General features: G+C 41.5%; 1 protein-coding gene across 1 annotated transcript; it reads right to left on the bottom strand.

The window, feature by feature from the left end:
* Positions 1-16,344: 16,344 nt before the first annotated feature.
* Positions 16,345-18,688, bottom strand: LOC143601152 (uncharacterized). Its single transcript, XM_077078634.1, has 2 exons — positions 17,359-18,688; positions 16,345-17,227 (listed from the first exon to the last, which is right to left on the bottom strand). The coding sequence occupies exons 1-2, from the start codon at positions 17,515-17,517 to the stop codon at positions 16,502-16,504; spliced, it is 885 nt and encodes a 294-aa protein (XP_076934749.1). The 5' UTR covers positions 17,518-18,688; the 3' UTR covers positions 16,345-16,501.
* Positions 18,689-19,109: the final 421 nt, after the last annotated feature.

Genomic DNA, 19,109 nt, shown 5'->3' with positions numbered 1-19,109 from the left:
CGAAAATGTTGTTCCAACAAAGAGAGACAATTGGTATCTCTTGGTCTTACGTGTGAACAAATACGGGTCAACTATGGATATGTAGTTGAAGTTGCGAATGGGATATTGATTGAAACTGGACATTGACACATATTTGGTTATTTGGGTGTTTTTGGGCCAAGAAATAATTGTTGTTTGAGGTTGACCAACTGAAGAAAGTCAAATTTTGTTCGGGTTTTCATCATTACTGGATGCGGTCAAAGCATATTATTTATGTTATTTTCAAGGCGTTTGAGAATTGGATCCTGAAAACGTGGGATACGAGCATCCGGGATGCTTATTTATTAAGGTGAAAATTTTTGAACAAGTTGGATTTAATCAGAAATTAAATTTTTTAAGCACTCAACCTGAAAATGTGGGATACGAGTATCTGGGATACTTATTTATTAGGGGTGAGCAACTTAAATAATTTCATTCTCGAAAATAATAAGAAAGTCATTTGATCGTTATCCCTGGTGATTGAAGATGCTTCAGATTTATTAATGGTCATGTGTGTTAGATTCTGTCAAGGTGGTTTTGTGATGAAACTGATCACTTGCTGTTGAGTAGTTGAAGATTGAACCTTATCTTACTAACCGAATGGTTGAGATGATCGATTAGGCACGGGGATGCAGGTCAAAGATCTCGATCGATATAGTTCGGAGGGGCTTACACTGAAGGGGAGATCTGATATGGAAGACGTCGGGTGATTGGTAGATTTGTGAAGCTACAAGACAGTTTCAGACACGGATGGTTGAAGACAGGATTGATGTTGCATGTATAGGTGAAGTTTAACCTTGAAGATCACTGTGCAATGTCTGAATATCGGGTCCTACCAGAAGAAGAAAACAGAAGATCATCAGTTAAAGGGGAGTCTGTTGGTGAATGTTTTGTAACAGATGATCTTTTGTGCTTGTTAGAATTGAGAGCAACGGTCAAGGGGGAGTCTGTTGGTGCATTTTGTGACCGTCGCTATGCAATTCTGACTAGATGGGACGTGTTAGTGAAGTTAGATCAACTTCACGTGTTGGTGAAGTTAGAACAACTTCACGTGTTGGTGAAGTTAAACAACTTCACGTGTTGGTGAAGTTAGCACAACTTCACCATAGGCCCAAGCCCAAGCCCGCGAAGATATTAGTCTATATATATGTGTGCCATGTTTAGGGTTTGGAGTTAATTTTTCAGTTGTTTTTAGAGAGAAAAAAAGAGAGAGTATTTGTGAGAGAGAAACCGAGAGGGGTAGTTGTGTGGGACGGCCCGAGGTAGAGCTCACCTCGGGTCGGCCTTATTTTGTTTTGTCTTTCGGTATGTAATGTGTTTTGCTTTAATATATAAAGGATCTGCAGATTTGTTTATCCCATTCGTGTATTTGTTTGTGTGTAATCGTGTTCTTCGTCTCCAACACCATAAACGAGTCTAGGAGGATTCCGCACACCTAGACATCGTGCGGATCTCTTATCGATCAGCGACGCCCCGGGGGGGCTTACATAATGGAACGGAATTCAAGAACACAGTTTTGAATCATTTTTGCTCAGAAAAGGGAGTGCTACGTCAGTACAGTGCTCCACGGACGCCTTAACAAAATGGTGTCGCTGAAAGAAGAAACAGAACTCTAATCGAAGCAGCAAGAATGATGTAATGTGACTATAATCTGCCACTGTTTTTCTGGGCAGAAGCCATTAATACGGCCTGTTATGTTCAGAACCGGGTGATAATCAACAAGTCCAAGATGAAGACTCCGTATGAGATTGTTTATGGTCATCAACCCACTGTCGCACATTTCAAAGCTTTCGGGTGTCCTGCACGTTACTAAATCTAGAAACCACTCCAAAGTTTGGGGCCGCAGCGGATGAGTGTTACTTCGTTGGATATGCGGGAAATACAGCATATAGGGTCTACAACAAGTCAACTTAGCAGATTCTAGAGTCTTATGAAGTTCGTTGGTTAGAAGAAAATGAGATTGACGCCCGTGTTGGTCCCGATTGGTTATTCGACTACAATGAATTCTTCAAGCCCTTCAATGTATTTTCAGTCATCAACACAGACTCTCAAGGTGGTTCCACAGGAGAAGTTACACAAGACAGTTCTCAATCACTGTCTCATATTTCTCCGTTACTGGATGATGAGGTTATTGAGCTGACTAGTGCTTCGACCACATCAGATAATCAGCCTAAACAATCTTTAGAGACCGATTGTTCACCAATCTCGTCTGAGAATACTGCAAATATTGAGGGGGAGAGTTCCATCGTCAGATATTCGGGAGCACTCTTTTTCTTGACACCATTCCAGATGAATACGTTGCCGGCACCTCTTACTCTCACAGTACAGCAATGTCTGGATGGAAAAACCCCCTCACTGATTCTGGGGAGAACGTAACAAATCTTTAACCTAATAGTGATGTTTTCGATCAGTTAATTCCATCAAGAATCCAAAAGAATCATCCAATTGAAAACATCATAGGTCCCATTGAAGCAGGTGTGTCCACCAGAAGTCAGGCCGAACACATAAACAGTTGTATGTTTTCCTGTTTCATATCTCAAATCGAGCCAAAGAATGTTGAAATGGCACTTCAAGAACCTAGTTGGGTTGATGCTATGCATGAAGAACTGAATCAGTTTGATAAGTTGAAGGTATGAAGATTGGTTAAACTGCCGGAAGGAAAGAAAGCTCTTGATACAAGATGGGTATTTAGGAACAAGCAAGATGACATCGGGATTATTGTTCGTAATAAGGCACAACTGGTAGTTCGCGAGTTTCGCCAGGTAGGAGGGTTAGATTACACAGAAGTCTATGCTCCAGTGGCTAGACTTGAGGCAACTAGAATTTTTCTGACATATGCGTCGTATATGGGGTTCACGGTATATCAGATGGATGTTAAAACATCATTTTTGTATGGTGAGGTTAAAGAAGAGATTTATGTTGATCAGCCACCGGGTTTCGTTGATTCCAAGAAACCACATCATGTTTACAAACTAGACAAGGCTCTATATGGGCTACATCAGGCTCCCCGGGCGTGGTATGCTACGCTGACCGCACATCTTCTTGATCATGGTTATAAGCGTGGGACGATTGATCAAACCTTGTTCCGGAAAACTGTCGGAAAGGATTTGATTCTTGTCCAGATATATGTTGATGACATCATCTTCGGTTCCACCAGTGCTGATTTGTGCAAAGAATTTGAGGGTGTTATGAAGAAAATATTTGAGATGAGCTCGTTGGGTGAAATGACAACATTTCTGGGTTTACAGGTTCGCCAAAGTCCGACGGGAATTCTGTTGCATCAAGGAAAGTATGTTGAAGATATGCTGGCTAAGTTTGAGCTTCAAGATTTCAAGAGTGCTAATACTCCAATGGCAGAAAGACCGCTATTATCATATGATCCTGAATGGAGTCCCGTAGATCAAACATACTATCGATCGATGATCGGGTCTCTGATGTATCTCACAGCTAGCCGTCCCGACATAATGTTTGCAGTCTGCCAATGTGCTCACTTCCAGGCTAATCCTAAACTCTCTCGTTTAATTGCTGTTAAACGTATTTTTAGATATCTGAAGGGACAACCGAAGTAAGGTCTTTGGTATCCCAAACAATCAAATCTCTATGCTTTTGCTGATAGCAATTATGGTGGAGATGACATTGATAGGAAATCTACGTCAGCCGGTTGCCATTTTCTCAGAGATCGGCTCATCTCATGGCAGTGTAAGAAACAAAAAACGGTGTCCACCTCGACATCCGAAGCAGAGTATGTTGTCGCATCCGCTTTCTGCTCTCAGGTTATCTGGATGCAAAACCAGTTGCTGGATTATGGTTTTGAATTTCTTGACACTCCTATTTTCTGTGATAATGATGCGGCCATTGCTATTGTGAAAAACCCTGTCCAACACTCTAAAACCAAGCACATCGATATTAAAATTCATTTTATTCGTGACTGTTTTGATCGGAAATTGATTCATCTTGAACAAGTCCACACCGACAACAACGTGGCGGATTTATTTACAAAACCGGTCGGAACAGCAAAATTCAATGTGCTTGTGAGTTTTCTTAAAATGCTTCGTTTCGAGGATTGAGTCTTTTTGGGGATAAATTTGTACATTTTTATTTATTTTTGCACAAATTTAGGGGGAGAAAAATCAAAAAGACAAAAATAGTGTGTGTGCGTTGTCTTTATTATTTAAATATATATATATATATATATATATATATTTAAAATTTTGAGTTTTTTAAGATTCATTTTCGCTTAAAATTATGTCGGTTACTCAAGTTTGAAGGACATATACTTGTATATGGTTGATCCGGTGTTCTACTTGTAGTTTCACAGGATAGCCATTTACCTAAAAACTGAAAGCACCCGGGGCGATTATGATATGTTTTTGTGTTTCGTGTTCTTTCACTTAAAATTATGTCGGTGACTCTGAGTTGGAAGGACATGTATTTTTGATGCATGTTTGGTCCAGTTAACCACTTGTGGTTATAATGGATAGCCATTTACCTGAAGGCTTAAAGTGACCGGGGTGACTGAATGCCTAACACGTGTGTTTTACTTAACTCTCCGGGAAGTGATATTACTATTCAGTTAACGGCTTTTTAGAAGCTTTAAGATATTTTCAAATGAAAATTGATCCAACCTTTGGAAAGTGATAGATAAATTGTTTATGTATGCCTAACGGATGAAGTTATTAAGCTTAAAAGGCTCTAGAACAGTCATTGATGTGTATGGTACTTTCCACGATGCGTAAAAGTTGAAGTGATATAAACTAAATTTGCTAAACTTAATGTGAAGAGTCATTTTGAAGACAGGTGCATGTCTCCAGATACATCTCTCCGAATGATAGGCAGAAAATCAATTACCCAGTCATACACGAGCCCGTTAGTGTCTTGATCACCAAAAATATTGTACTGTTAAGCTATTATTATTATTATTATTATTATTATTAATGATGCGGAAAAAAAATTGTGATTGCATTTATTTATCTCTTTTAAAGTCATTTCATAATCAAGGCTTTAAGGGTCAAACTAGAACTACAGAGATGGGGGCACACAAGTAAGTCATGTCATGTCTCGAATGAAAGGCTTGTCAGTTTACTGGCACTAAGTCCAACGTTTAACCTTAAAACTAAGCATGCTTTGTATAAAATCTTTTGATCAAGCACTAGGGGGTTGAAGTCAAATTGGGCTGATCTGGGGAAAGCCAATTACGCTTTGAGAAGATATAGGAGGCATCACAGGTCCATGAGTGATGTTCATCTAAGCTTTATGCCTAACTGAACCTTAATCATATCACTAATGCGATGAAAAATCATGCTAAGTATGGGATACACGCTATCAATCTATCTCTTAATGTCATAATAACGCTGAACATGAATCCTTGTGACAGCCTCTTAAACGATATGATTCCATGTTCGGATCTTTTCATAAAAAGGACGGCAGTTTTACTAAGAACTGAAATTTGATCCCGACTTCAAAAATAAAGGGAGTTGTCTTACTTTTGTGTGAATTTATTTTTGTTTTATTTTTACTTTGTTCTGTAATGTATAATTTTAAGGTTTCCTCGAAATGTTCTTTAATAATCTGGTCTTTTAACTTGGGCTTTTCTCTGTTGGGTTACTTAAACCTTGTTGGATTTCTCAAACTTGGGCCATTCATGGGCCCAAACTCCTTTTTGTTCTCGGCCTAAATTAATCCTTTATAAAGTATTTTAACCAATGTTAAGAACCACTTTATCAATTTACCAAAGATCACATCTCTTTCAAGCATCTGAGCCGAAAACTCCTCTCATCTCTGCTAATCATCTTCAAAGTTTATTTCATTGTTTACCAGGTACCGAATGAGGATGATTTGGGATTCATGGGATTCATGTACTAACAATGGATTGACTAAGGCTACTGTGACCTGATTTGTTCGATAATTTGATGAATCAAAAGTGGATTCTTGTTTATTTAGGAATTACGGTGGTTATTTTTGGGTTTTCGGTTGAGTTTTTATAAAATGTTGCAGGTTTAATGGTGGCTTCTTAGGGATCTCGGTGGGTTAGAGAAGGTTACACGAATTCCAAGGTGGAATCCAAAGGGTTTTTCTGTCACCAGCTGGCAAGGAGTTTTCGGTTTGACTTTCATTGACCGAGAACTCCCTCTCATGGCAGATAACTACGTTTTCGGTCAAATCTTGACCGAGAACTCCTGTTCTCGGTTAAATGTTGACCGAGAACCTCTGTTCTCGGTTAACTTTCTTGGCTATTGTTCACCAAAAACTCATTAGTTTGACCGAGATCCCTCCTACTGGGCTCTGTACTCGCTGACTGGGCCCAAAATTACACAGTGTTGTGTACTTGGGCCAATTAATACCTTTTTGGGCTGTAAAATGTGTTTTCTTTGGGCATGTATCTTCTTTTCACGTTCTCTTCTAATTATGAGAGTTGTTAAACACTATTAAGCCAATATATTTGATATCTAACTTGATACGGTTGGTGCATATATGGCTGATCAAAACTCGTTAAAGTTTGTGGATATAATATAGTTGGCCACTTGTATGATCCACCTTTGGCTCATAAGGAATTTAAGTCAATGATAGTCGGACTCAATACCTGCAGGATTTCTCATGCTCTTCGGGAAAATCCTGTCATTTGCAAGAAGATGGTTACGGATTTCTGGAACAATGCAAAGATCAATTCTCAAGGAGCAGATGGAGTTATTTCAATCGACTCCAAAATACAGACGAAGTCGGTTATTGTTACTGAAGCCATTATCAGAGAAGTACTTTTGTTTGGGGATCAACCCGACTACCCAACAGAGTACTTTGCAGCTGAAGTTACTGAAGTTCTTACAAGAATGGGGTATGAAGGTACTTATCCACCGGCAATCAAGAAGTTGTTTCACCCTTGTTGGAGATACCTATTGCACACATTCTTTACATGTATCTCGGGAAGAAAGGGAGGTTCAGATGAAATCAGTCACACCCAAATGTCTGTCGTTGCTGCTCTGATCATGGGTTGGAATTACAACTATTGCAAGTTCGTTTTCAATGAAAAGATGAGCAATCTAAGGGAAAAGAAGAAGTAGATGTTCTTGATGTATCCAAGGTTTTTACAGATGATTTTTGATTCTCATTACACCGACTTGGTTAAATCTGTTGAGACCCTGGATATGAAGTCTATGGGACCCAATTCCTTTGGGTTAATGAAGCAGTCAAGAAAAGGAGCCAAAGTGGTTTATAGGGGATTGAAACCCCTGGTAAAATTCGGTCGTTTTGCTGAGACCGAAGCTGAGCCTGTCATAGTTCAGGTTGCTGACGAACATGTGGCACCCGCTCAACCACGTGCTGCTACATTTGAGAATTCCGATGATGAGGAAGACGAAGAAGAGCACCGTCAGCCAAGTACTCTTACAGATGATGAAAGATTAAAATCACTCGAAGCTACTAAAGTGTTATTTCAGTCAACTGCTCTGAATCCTCCTCAGACAGTTACTGAAAACACTGAGGAAGACTATGTTGAAGAACCAACTGCTGATATCATCCATCATAAACGAAAAGGGATGATTCGAGATCTAGCGAGTTGGCCAGTGATGTCGAAACAACCATATCTACACCAACACCAACACTCACACCAGCACCAGAATCAACCACCAGCCCTCAACAACACACCGATAAACCGGAATCGCATGCTCCAGAATCGCAAACTGAACCAGTTTCACCTACTACTGAGCCATCATTTATGGAGTTGTTGTCCAGCGATTTTGGTGATGATTTTGATTTTGAAACAGATATTCCACATACTGATACTGCAGATATTCCCTCTGGGTCATCAGGTCAAATTGATCAAGGTCAGTCAAGTTCAGGTGTTTCAGAAAAAGTCGCTCAAATCCTTGCTATGAAGGAAAATTATTTTCAGAACAAAGGAAAAGGAGTGGTTCTTGAGAATGCTCATGTGGATGTTCAGGCACTACAATGTCGAGTTTTTGAACTCGAGCAGGATTCAATAGTTAAAGATGTCCGCATTCAGGAATTTGAGGCTAGCAACTCAGATAAAGATTCCAAGATTAAAGAGCTGCAGTCTGGCATGGGAGGTTTAACAGCTATGTATCTCGATCTCCAACAAAAGCTCGTTCAGAAATTTGGAGACGAGTTCAAAAGTAATGAAGATATGGTATATCAAACTCCTACTGCTGATCAAGACAAAGATTCTGATGTTCGTCCAGACGATAACATTGGTGTTAGTCGACAAGAGGAATCAGAGTCACTAAAGCAATACCTGGATGCACCATCTTTCACAAAAGAAAAATCTGACATAATTAAAAAGAAACTACTTGAAAAGGGAAAGAAGAAGTTGCTCGTAATGAAGAACTCAGATCAGAATGTTGTATCTTCAGATCACCCAGAGAGATATGTTGTTACGCTTCAAAAGGGGTTCTCTGATAAATACGGGGATCGATCTGGAGTTTTATCTTGGGGTTTCGACGCAGATAAGAATATGTGGTGGGTTAAGAGTAAGTCAGGAACAATGGAGTACTATAAAAAGATGAAAAACTTTGGTTCTTGGACTAAAGTTGATTTGAGTGATTTAATAAATGCTCCATTTACAAATCCATCAAATGACAAGCGGGGCTCAAATTTTTGGGAATTTTTGAAAAGAGAAGTTGATTGAGGCTTCCCAAATATAAAGACTGACGAGTCATTTTTGAAGAAAGCTAAAGGCGTTCAAGATCCGAGGACAGGAAAAACAATGGTTAATGTAATGTGGCCTCCCACAAAGAAAGCTACTTACATTCCCGTACCAAATGCCATTCCCGATAGTACGTTGGATAATATGAGATTCTGGTTCTATGATTCTTTTACTGCCACAGTTGTTGTTAAACTACAAAAAGGGAAAGGTCAATACTGTTTAGTTTATCCTAAGGATTTGTTAAAATTCCATGAGAAGGATATCAAGACGCTCAGCACGTTTCAGATTGTTGCTGATGGTATTTTTGAAATAGCCGCCAAAGAATACACAAGCATGGTAGCGTCTATCATAAATAACAAGTTTTGGGCTGGAGGGTAGAAGGATACGGATATTGATTACATGGAGCAAGAGTAAAGATAAAGCTACAAACCAAGGGGGAGATTGTTGGGCCTAGTTTTGTGGTTTGTACTTAATATAGTAATGTTTGGGCTTGGGTCTTGGGTTTGTATGTAAGCCGAGATGTTCTCGGTGGGCTTTTTGGTTGTTTGGGCCGGCTTAGTTAGTTGCTATGCCTATATATAGTCATGTTATGTATAGGGTTAAAGGTTGTTCATTCCTAGTATTGTGATCGATCATTGTAAGTGCTTAAGCACCCGACGTATTCAATAATAAACGTGTGTTTTAAAGCAATCTTGTGTTATTTACTAGTTCTTGTTTGTGTTCTTGAGTCACCGAGTGTTGGTATTCCGCACCAACACTCGTTTGGTTGATATCATATTGTAGTGATCCAGATTCGGGACTTACAGAGTTAACATATACTCTCTGATCTTCTCTTCTTCCTTGAGAAACTTGCACTTTGCTTGCTTCTTTCTTACTCCAAGAACATCATAGCTTCTCAAAGAACTTCATGCAAAAACCAGTTCCAAACATCTCGGTTTTGGATCTTTGGTGAACTATAAAGAATAACAACAAACTAGTGAACCTCTCTCTACATTATGCAAACGTAGAGGGACACCACGACCTGTGTTAGGTTAACCGGAACCCTTGAAGCATGTTAGCCTAACCAGTCCATTCACTCTCATTGGTTTTATAATTGTTGTAGCAACAAGTTGGCGCCCATCGTGGGGCTACGCCGCTTACTTTACCTTAAAGACCAGTAGTGTAGCTCCATTTTCACTAAAATCATCATGTCAGAAGGTGAATCTCCCGATGAAGTCGACCAAGTGTCAAGAACACCGACACCAAGTGCCAGCCAACAAATTCCGGCTGCAACCACGCCTTTTTCCACCCCGGGAGGAACTCCGACGGAACCTTTGATCCTCGAGTTTTCACCTTTTCGAACTCCAACCCCTTCAAGATCCGGAGTTCCTTCTTCTCATGCAGGAGTCACGAACACCCCGGAGCGTGTCGACTTGACGCTGGAAGGGGTATCACGGCATTTTTTACAACTAAGATCTCTTCTTAACCAACACGTGAGCCAAGAAAGAGAAAAAAGGATAAGGATAAGGCTGGATTATGATGATCCGGAGTCCTCATTGTCACTTGGACGTCCACCTTCCCCTTTAACCAGCTCACGACCGGCTGCTCCTCATTTAGAAGTTGGTCCGAGTGTGACCTGCCAACCTTTTAACCCAGCTCTTTATACCTACGGGAGGCCAAGCCCAACGGCCTTCCCTTTGTTCACTTCACAATCCCTTGGGCATGAAACCACTATTGAACAAATATGGCAGTCACCAACTTCAAGTGTTCCTCCTCCTACAGCCACTACATGGGAGCAGGCCATGTCGGTCTTGCCCTTGGCTCGGAGTGCAGCAATGAGCACCCCTATGGGAACAAACCAAATAGCAGCAACTTCTGAAAGCCTTCAAGGATTTAACCTTATGCCTCAGATGATGGCTCAAATAATGGCACACTTCCCTTGGACCCAGCTCATCAACCAAGCGATGGGCACTCACCAAGGGATAACGAGTCATAATCTTGCTACAAGGGTAGAAGAAGACCTTGCAAAGCCCTACAAGCCCGGTAACCTATCATGTTTCTCTCAACAAATTGCCGATTATGACTCTCAAACGAAAATCAAGATGCCTACCCATATAAAAACATATGACGGGACCGAGGATCCCGAAGACCACCTCCAGGTCTTTATCGGTGCTACCAGAATTGAAAAATGGTTCCACGCTGAATGTTGTTTAATGTTCATGCAAACACTTGTCGAGTCAGCCAGGATATGGTTCAACAACCTTCCTGCCCGAAGCGTTCAAAGCTTCGATGATCTGAGCAAAGGATTATTGGCCAACTTCTCACAACAAAGGAGGTACGTTAAGGATGCCACAGTCATTTTTCAGATAAAACAAAAAGATGATGAAAGCCTTTGAGATTTCATCGAAAGATATAAGAAGGAAGGGTTGACATATGTGGGGGCCGACGAAAAAATGAGGGTGGCAGGCTTCATGAATGCCATCACCTCAAAATACCTCACGAGAGACTTTAACAAGTGCCTACCTAAAACCCTTGAAGAAGCTCTCGAACAAGCTGAGGCTCATATCCGAGGCGAAGAGGCCGTTGATTCCAAATAATAAAGAAAAATAGCTCCTAGTTGGCGAGGCAACAGCCCCAACCGAAAGAAAGAGAACTTCAATCCCTATGACAAATATCCAAGGAGCTCAGATCAACAAAGGCCTGAAGGTCGGAACCCTTCGAGCAGGGAAAAGACCGTGAACTTCACAGCCTTAACCAAAACCCCTCAGGAGATCCTTGCCACCGAAGAAGTGAAACACAACTTCCGACCCCCTCGATCCTTGCCCAAAAGCAAGAAAAACGAAAGCTCCACCCAGTTTTGTGAGTTCCACGAAGAAAAAGGTCACCACACAAACGATTGCTTTCAACTCAAAAGAAGAATTGAGGAAGCTATCACGTCTGGAGAATTGGCCCATTTGGTGAAAGGGGTCAAAGACAAGATGGCCGAAAGAAAAAGCAAAGAAGTGAATATGGTGAATATAGACGAACGTGTTCCCCACAAACGACAACGCTTGGAGGCTTGGGAGGTTCAATGCGTCTGCTTCCCACCACCTCAAGGTGACTTACTCTCAAACCCTTTGATGGTAGCGAACGTGGGAACATTCAAAACAAGCAAAACCTACATTGAAACAGGTGCGGCCACAGAGATCATGTATGAAAGGTTCTTCAACTGACTAAGTAAGGAAGAACGTTCAAGGCCTCGGGGTCATCTATAAAAGGTATCACCGATATACCCTTGAAGCCTTTGGGCCAACTAACCCTTGACGTCTGTTTTAGTGAAGGTGAGATGAAGAAAACCAAACCACTCACTTTTGTGGTTATTAACATACCTTCCAACTATGATGTAATCATAGGAAGGCCAGGACAATGTGCGTTCAACATGGCTGTCTCGGTTGGTCAAGGTGCTGTAAAGTTTCCCACCGACAGGGGAATTGCAACCCTTCAACCTACCCAAGAGGTTTACACGGTTGAAGGGGAAAGTTCAAAAAGCGAAGACGGGGAACAAGGCTTAATCATAAATCCCAAGTATCCTGAACAAAAGGTACGGGTAAACACAAGCCTTTCCCAAGAAACTCTCTCACACCTTGAGAAGCTGCTGATACACTATAGCGATGTCTTTGCTTGGTGCCCGGAAGACATGACGGGCATCCCTCGAAGCATTGCAGAGCATGAGCTAAAAATACCCCCCCCCCGATGTCAAGCCTGTTGTCCAAAAGAAACGGAGCCTAGCTCCTGAAAGAAGCCTGGCAGCATGCCAAGAGGTTGAAAAGCTTGTCCTAGCTGGGATCCTACATGAGGTCAAATATCAATCTTGGGTGGCTAATCCAGTCATGGTTCGAAAGCCTGACAAGTCTTGGAGGATGTGCATTGACTTCAAAGACTTGAACAAAGCATGTCCGAGGGATTGCTACCCCTTACCCGAGATGGACCTCAAGGATGACTCTTTAACCGGCCATCCCTTTAAGTGTTTTCCCGACGATTACAAGGGTTATCATCAAATTCTCATGAAAGTGAAAGATGCAGAAAAACTGCATTCCACACGGACAAGGGTATTTTTTTGTTATCAAAAGATGTCTTTTGGCCTACGAAATGCCGGAGCAACCTATCAACGTTTGATTGACAAAGCATTTGCCAGCCAAATTAGCAGGAACCTGGAAGCTTATGTAGATGATCTGGTAATCAAAAGTAAGACCGAGCATCAAATGCTCGATGACATACAAGAAACCTTCCAAAACCTGAGGAAGATCAATATGAAACTCAATCCCAGAAAATGTTCATTCGGGTTCGAAGAAGGCAAGTTTTTGGGACACATCGTGGGGAAACAAAGCATAAAAGCCAATCCCAACAAAGTCAGGGCTATTCTTGAAACTAAATCTCCACAAAGCAAAAAAAGAAGTGGAAAGTCTGAATGGAAGGCTTGCAGCCTTGAGCATTTTACCTCCAAGCTCGCTGAGAAATCCCTACCCTTTTTCAAAACACTAGAGGGTTGCACCAATAAAAAAGATTTTAGGTGGACGGAAGAAGCGGAAGAAGCCTTCAATCAAATGAAGCAACACTTAGCTTCACTTCCAGCTATTGCAGCCTCCGAAATGGGAGAACTGATCTCTGTCTATCTCTCAGTAGCTGAAGAAGCATTAAGCACGGTCCTAACCATCAAACGAAACAAAGTTCAGGTACCCATTTATTTATTTAGTTAAACGTTAAAACTGGCAGAAGTCAAATATCCTCCTTTGGAAAAACTTGCTCTAGCGTTAATTCAAACTGCTAGAAGGCTTCGAAGGTACTTTCAAGCACACCCTATACAAGTGGTCACTGACCAACCCATCAAGAGCGTGCTTGAAAAACCAGAAAATTCAGACCGATTGGCCAAATGGGCTGTGGAGCTAGGTGAACATAACATCACCTATGTCCCAAGAAAGGCTGTCAAAGCCCAAGTCTTGGCAGATTTCATTGTAGAAATCCCGAAGTAAGTCATTCCTGAAATACATACAACTGCCACTGAACCTTCTGACCTCGAAGCCTGGAAGCTTTTTACCGATGAAGCTTCCAGCATTAAAGGGCCAGGAGCAGGGCTCATTTTAACCAACCCCGAAGGATTAGAATTTACATATGCTCTCCGACTTGAATTTCAGACCACCAACAACGAAGCTTAATATGAAGCATTGATCGCTGGTCTGAAAATTGCCAAAGAGATGAAGATCCAAAAGCTACAAGTCTTCACGGACTCGTTGCTTGTTTCAAGTCAAGTCAATGATTGCTATGTAGCAAAAGAGCCCAACATTAAGAGGTATCGTGATAAGGCAAAGGAATTGGTTAACACGTTTCAAGAATGCACCATCAAACAAGTCCCAAGATCACAAAACAAAAGAGCTGATGCCCTGAGCAAACTAGCATCCCTCACATTTGCACACATCACCAAGAAAGTATTGGTAGAAGTGTTGAAAACTCCTTCAATTCAAGAATTGGAGGTTCAAGATGTAATCACTGAAGAAGGTCCCAATTGGATGACTCCCATAGAAAATTCCTCAAAAATGGTGAGTTACCTTTGGACCAGACAGAGGCAGAAAGGGTTCGAATCAAGTCCCGAAAGTATGTGTTGCAAGGAGAAACCCTTTATAAAAAAGCTTACCTTGCACCACTACTAAGATGTGTGGGCCCCGAACAAAGTCAATATCTGATCAAAGAGGTTCACGAGGGGATATGTGGAGTTCATTTTGGGCCAAGAACGGTGGTTGCAAAGTTTATGAACCTCGGGTACTTCTGGCCCACAATGCACCGAGATGCAATTAAACAACTCAAGAAATGTGAAGCTTGTCAAATTCATGCACCCCAAAAGCCCTAAACACGATCTAGTTCCCATCTCCTCGGCTTGTCCATTCCACAAGTGGGGAATGGATATTGTTGGTCCATTCCCACCAGCCAAGGGAGGGGTAAAATTTTTGTTAGTAGTCGTTGACTACTTCACCAAGTGGCCTGAAGTCAAACCACTTGCAAAAATAACGGGCAAACAAGTCATCGACTTTGTATGGGAAAGCATCATTTGTCGCTATGGGCTGCCAGGAGTGTTGGTCACGGATAATGGGAAACAATTTGCTGAGAAGCCTTTTAGCACATGGTGCAAAGAATTCAGAATCACCCAAGTGTTCAGCTCAGTTGCATACCCACAATCCAACGACCAAGTGGAAAGAACAAACAGAACCATTGTGGAAGGAATCAAAGCAAGGCTGGGAAGACATAACAACAACTGGCTTGAAGAACTCCCAAATGTTATATGGGCAATAAGAACAACTGAAAAAACGAGTCACAAACGAACACCTAACAGCTTAGTGTTCGGATCGGAAGCCGTAATCCCAACAGAAGTCGGAGTTGTGACTCAAAGAACACTCAACATGGATCTCGAATCAAACAACAACGAGACCATGTTGAATTTGCAACTCCTGGAAGAAATTCGTTACCAAGCTGCATTACAAGAGGCTAAGTACAAGCAAAAAATGGAAGGTTATTACAATGCAAGAGTGAAACATGAACGTTTCAGGCCAGGAGATCTTGTACTCCGAAACAACGAGGCCAGCAAGAAAGAAAACCAAGGAAAACTCGGCCCAAAGTGGGAAGGACCATACACAATCCTTGAAGCTCACAAGGGTGGATCCTACAAACTGGCCAACGCAGAAGGCAAAAAGCTTCCAAGACACTGGAACGGCAAAACCCTTAAAAGGTTCCATGCCTAGTCAAGATCTTAAAATGTATTTCAAGAGAAGTATAGCTCTCCTTTTTGTAAACAACAACCTCTTGAATGAATGATGAAGTCTTTATCATAACTTGTCTTTACTATCCTTTAATCAGGTTGAGAATCTAGCAACAAACTCCATGGCAAGGGCCATGTAAGGGGATGAGCTCCCAGGCCACATCGCTCAATAGGTTCAAGGGTTAAATGAACCTATAAAAGGGGTGAGTTCCTATATCAATCCGACTCCATGAGACTTAGAAAATTTTTCAACCAAAACTTGTCTCATAGACGGGTCTGAACAGCCTACATCAATTCGTTCCTTAAACTTTGAAAAAAGTTTACGAAACAAACATACATTAAGTAATGATATAAAGGATAGACAACATGTGCTTTTTATCTAAGGGAGCCTTGAAGCCAAAGTGACTGCAGCACTAAAACTTCTTAAGGAAAGTTAGCTTAAAAACACATCAAACAAACAAGACAAGCAACAAAAATACAAAACATCGAACATTACTATTCATAAAAAGCCTTTTTAAGGCCATAATAAGCAACATCCATAATAGCCAAGTAAGGAAATCATAAAGATTCCTATAAAAAGTGTTCAAACGGCCAACAAGGCCAACAACAACCATAAAGCAAAAACCTTAAGGGTTTCATGCCAAACCTAAATTGTTCAAAGTACATAACATTGTTTAAGAGCGCTAAGAAAGCTACGAATCAATTGTTTAAAGATCAGAAACAGGCTTTGAAGTGCTAGCCTCGCCACTCTTACCCTTATTGGATTTCCTCGCCTTCAAATCACCAACGACAACTGAACCTTCGAGACTGGCTGCTTGAGACCCACCACTATCTCCGGACAAAGTCTCTTCACTGTCACCTGAGCGAGAACGCTTCTTGGATAACACCTCAAGCACCTCAGAGCAAATTTTCTCATCAAGACCAGCCGGCTTTAAACCCTGCAAAATGGAAAGAGGTTTACCGAAGCAAGATGAAACTTCACCCACGTAGGGGTAAGTAAGCCTTTCCATCGCATGAACGGAATCCGAAAAGAGCTTGGAAGCCTCACAGTTGAACATAGGCGATTACTCCAAAGGTTGACCAGCTTCGTGATGTTTGAAGCCAGCAACAAAACCCCCCAAGTGTTTCCCATAGTTCAGCAGCTTCGTGTAAACACCACCCAACACCGAGTTAAATTTGGAAGAGTGAAGCAGGTAAGTCACAACCTGATGAAACTCATGCTCAATCAGCCATCGGTTGTCATTAGTAGCTTGGGTGACTGAAGCCTTCAAGCCTTCTTTCTCCATATCAAAGGCTTTCTTCTGAACCTCCAAGGCTTCCCTATCAGCCTCCAGCTTAGCTCTATCAGCTTCCATCGCTTTCCTCAACCCGGCAATCTCAACCTTGTGGCTACGGGACAGCTCATCAATCTTCTTCACATAACCCTCATTTTTCTTTGAAAAACCATCAATCTCTTTCTTCATGGCTGTCATAGAAGCCTTCATCTTTTCCTTCTTCTTAGAAAAGTCCTCATACTCTTGCATCCCCTTCCGAAAGCGAGTAACACCCTCAGCTAAAAGGGTAGAAAGGTTGCAAGAGCTAAGGATTAACCATGAAAGCATGGCATCACCCTCCATCTCAGAAATGGTATTACGAACCCCAGGGGGAGCAAAGTTAGCCAAAACATCAGCACATACTTCCGGATCTTTAAAGCTATCCCCAACCTTAACACTCCACTCAGGGACATAAACCTCATCTCCACTCAACCCTTGAACTGTAGCCATCGTAACCTTTTTACCAGTTGATTTCTTCTTCTTGGAAACAACCAAACCCTGCTCCTTCTCCGCCTCCACACTCGGACCTTGATCCTCAGCAACTTGAACATCATCACTAACGTCCACTGGTTCATGAGAAGATGATGGGCCAGAAGACTTCAATAAACGCCGATTAGAACGGCGGGTAGAAACCTTAGGAGCAGCAGCCTTGGTAAAGCCCTTAACGTTCGGAACTCCCACATACCCAGAACCTTCGAACCTACCCTCTTTCCCTCGAACCACAGCACTTTCCCCGGCAGTAGCCGCAACATCCGTAAACCCAACATCTAAAGTATCATCACTCTTCAAAAAATCCAAAGATGGCATAACCACAAAAACAAAGGAAATCTATCAATAGGCATACCAGGAAAACAAAACAAGTGCAGGATAAACAAACGCATACCCTTATCATCTCTCATAAGCACGGGATCCCGATTAGGCTTATCCCACAACTTTCTAATTCCTAACAAAACAAAAAGATGTTCGGGAAGAGAATGAAGACGTGATGGACACTTCCTAATATATTTCAGAAACACATCGTTCAACTCCGATTCAACCGGCTCCGGTTCATTCAAAACGGCCTCGGGTTGTCTCCAAACAGTTTTGAAAGGAAGAATGGAATCGGAAACAAAGAAAAAACGATCCTTCCAAGAACCAAGGGTCGTAACCGTCGAAGAGACTAAACATGTATCAACCTGAGTATGTTCAAAGGTATACCAATCGCCATTCTTCACTAAACGAAAGAAACGGCGAAAACACAAAAGCGACGGATCATACCCTAAAGCCCTACATAAAACCTCAAAATGTAAAACCCTAGCAAGCCCTAAGGGGTGAATCTGACCAAAAGACACACGATAGTATTCCAACACATTCAAAACAAAAATCGAAAACGGATGACGGAGGTTCGAAAACTCAAAATGCCGACAATAAAGAGCAATGAAACCCGTCGGACAACGATCGATCGATGCGTCGGCCGGCGGAGCAATCGGTTTAAACTCTAAACCTATACCCCATTCAAGACAAAATGATTCGACTTCCTCTTGGGTTAATCGGGAATAACTGACCAATAGATCCTTACGAGCACCCATAATTTCGAAAGAAAAAGGAAGGATTGGAACTAACCTGGTGAAAATTGAAAGGAACTTGATGAATGTGTTTGGAGAATATTGTGGAAGTTTAAAAGAAAAAACTGAACAAATGAATAGTTATTGTTATTGATATGGGCAGTTATTGGGAACCGCAACCTGCAGCAACCATCACATCAACTGTCCTATCAGAAATTCAAAAAATAACCAAAACCGTTCAAAGCCTCGAAGCCTCGAAGCCTTTAAGCAATAACAAAATGTGTGCAAAAGTCAGAAGCCCTTGAGCCTACTTCTCAAACACCTCTGACTTGGGGGCTGATGACGGGGGTAGCCCAAGGATTGATAAAATGGCTTTCACACATTACCGCTAAAAAGGTTAGAAGGTTAAAATGTTAGTTTTCCCGCCTAAATAAGGAAAACAAGTACATGAACAATAAGCACGTGCAACAGTACCACGTCAAATCACTGTTCACATCATCCCTCTGCAACAGTACATAAAAGAGGGGACACGTTCAGAAAAAGTAATACTACTATAATCATTAACCAAAGGTAAAAAGCTTCCCGTCCATAAATGACCAACCCTCTATCAAACTGGAGGTTCATTAGTTTATATATTGGACAAAAGGTTTGCATTCCTCTCTCTATAAAAGGAATACAACTCATCCATTAAAGAACACATCAGTTGGAGAGTTAACATATACTCTCTGATCTTCTCTTCTTCCTTGAGAAACTTGCACTTTGCTTGCTTCTTTCTTACTCCAAGAACATCATAGCTTCACCAAGAACTTCATCCA

Source organism: Bidens hawaiensis, unplaced genomic scaffold (genome assembly GCF_021521415.1).
Source record: "Bidens hawaiensis isolate Kalapana, Puna unplaced genomic scaffold, B.hawaiensis_p1.1 tig00055771_1, whole genome shotgun sequence".
NCBI classification, from domain to species: domain Eukaryota; kingdom Viridiplantae; phylum Streptophyta; class Magnoliopsida; order Asterales; family Asteraceae; genus Bidens; species Bidens hawaiensis.
This window is presented reverse-complemented; position numbering and strand designations above follow the sequence as displayed.

Excerpts from the sequence above, each read along its gene's own strand:
- LOC143601152 (XM_077078634.1), bottom strand. The coding sequence starts at position 17,517 with ATGTTGGGTTTACGGATGTTGCGGCTACTGCCGGGGAAAGTGCTGTGG. Across the intron at positions 17,228-17,358 it reads TACCCGCCGTTCTAATCGGC|AAGAAATCAACTGGTAAAAA; the intron begins GTTTATTGAAGT and ends GTTTCCAAGAAG.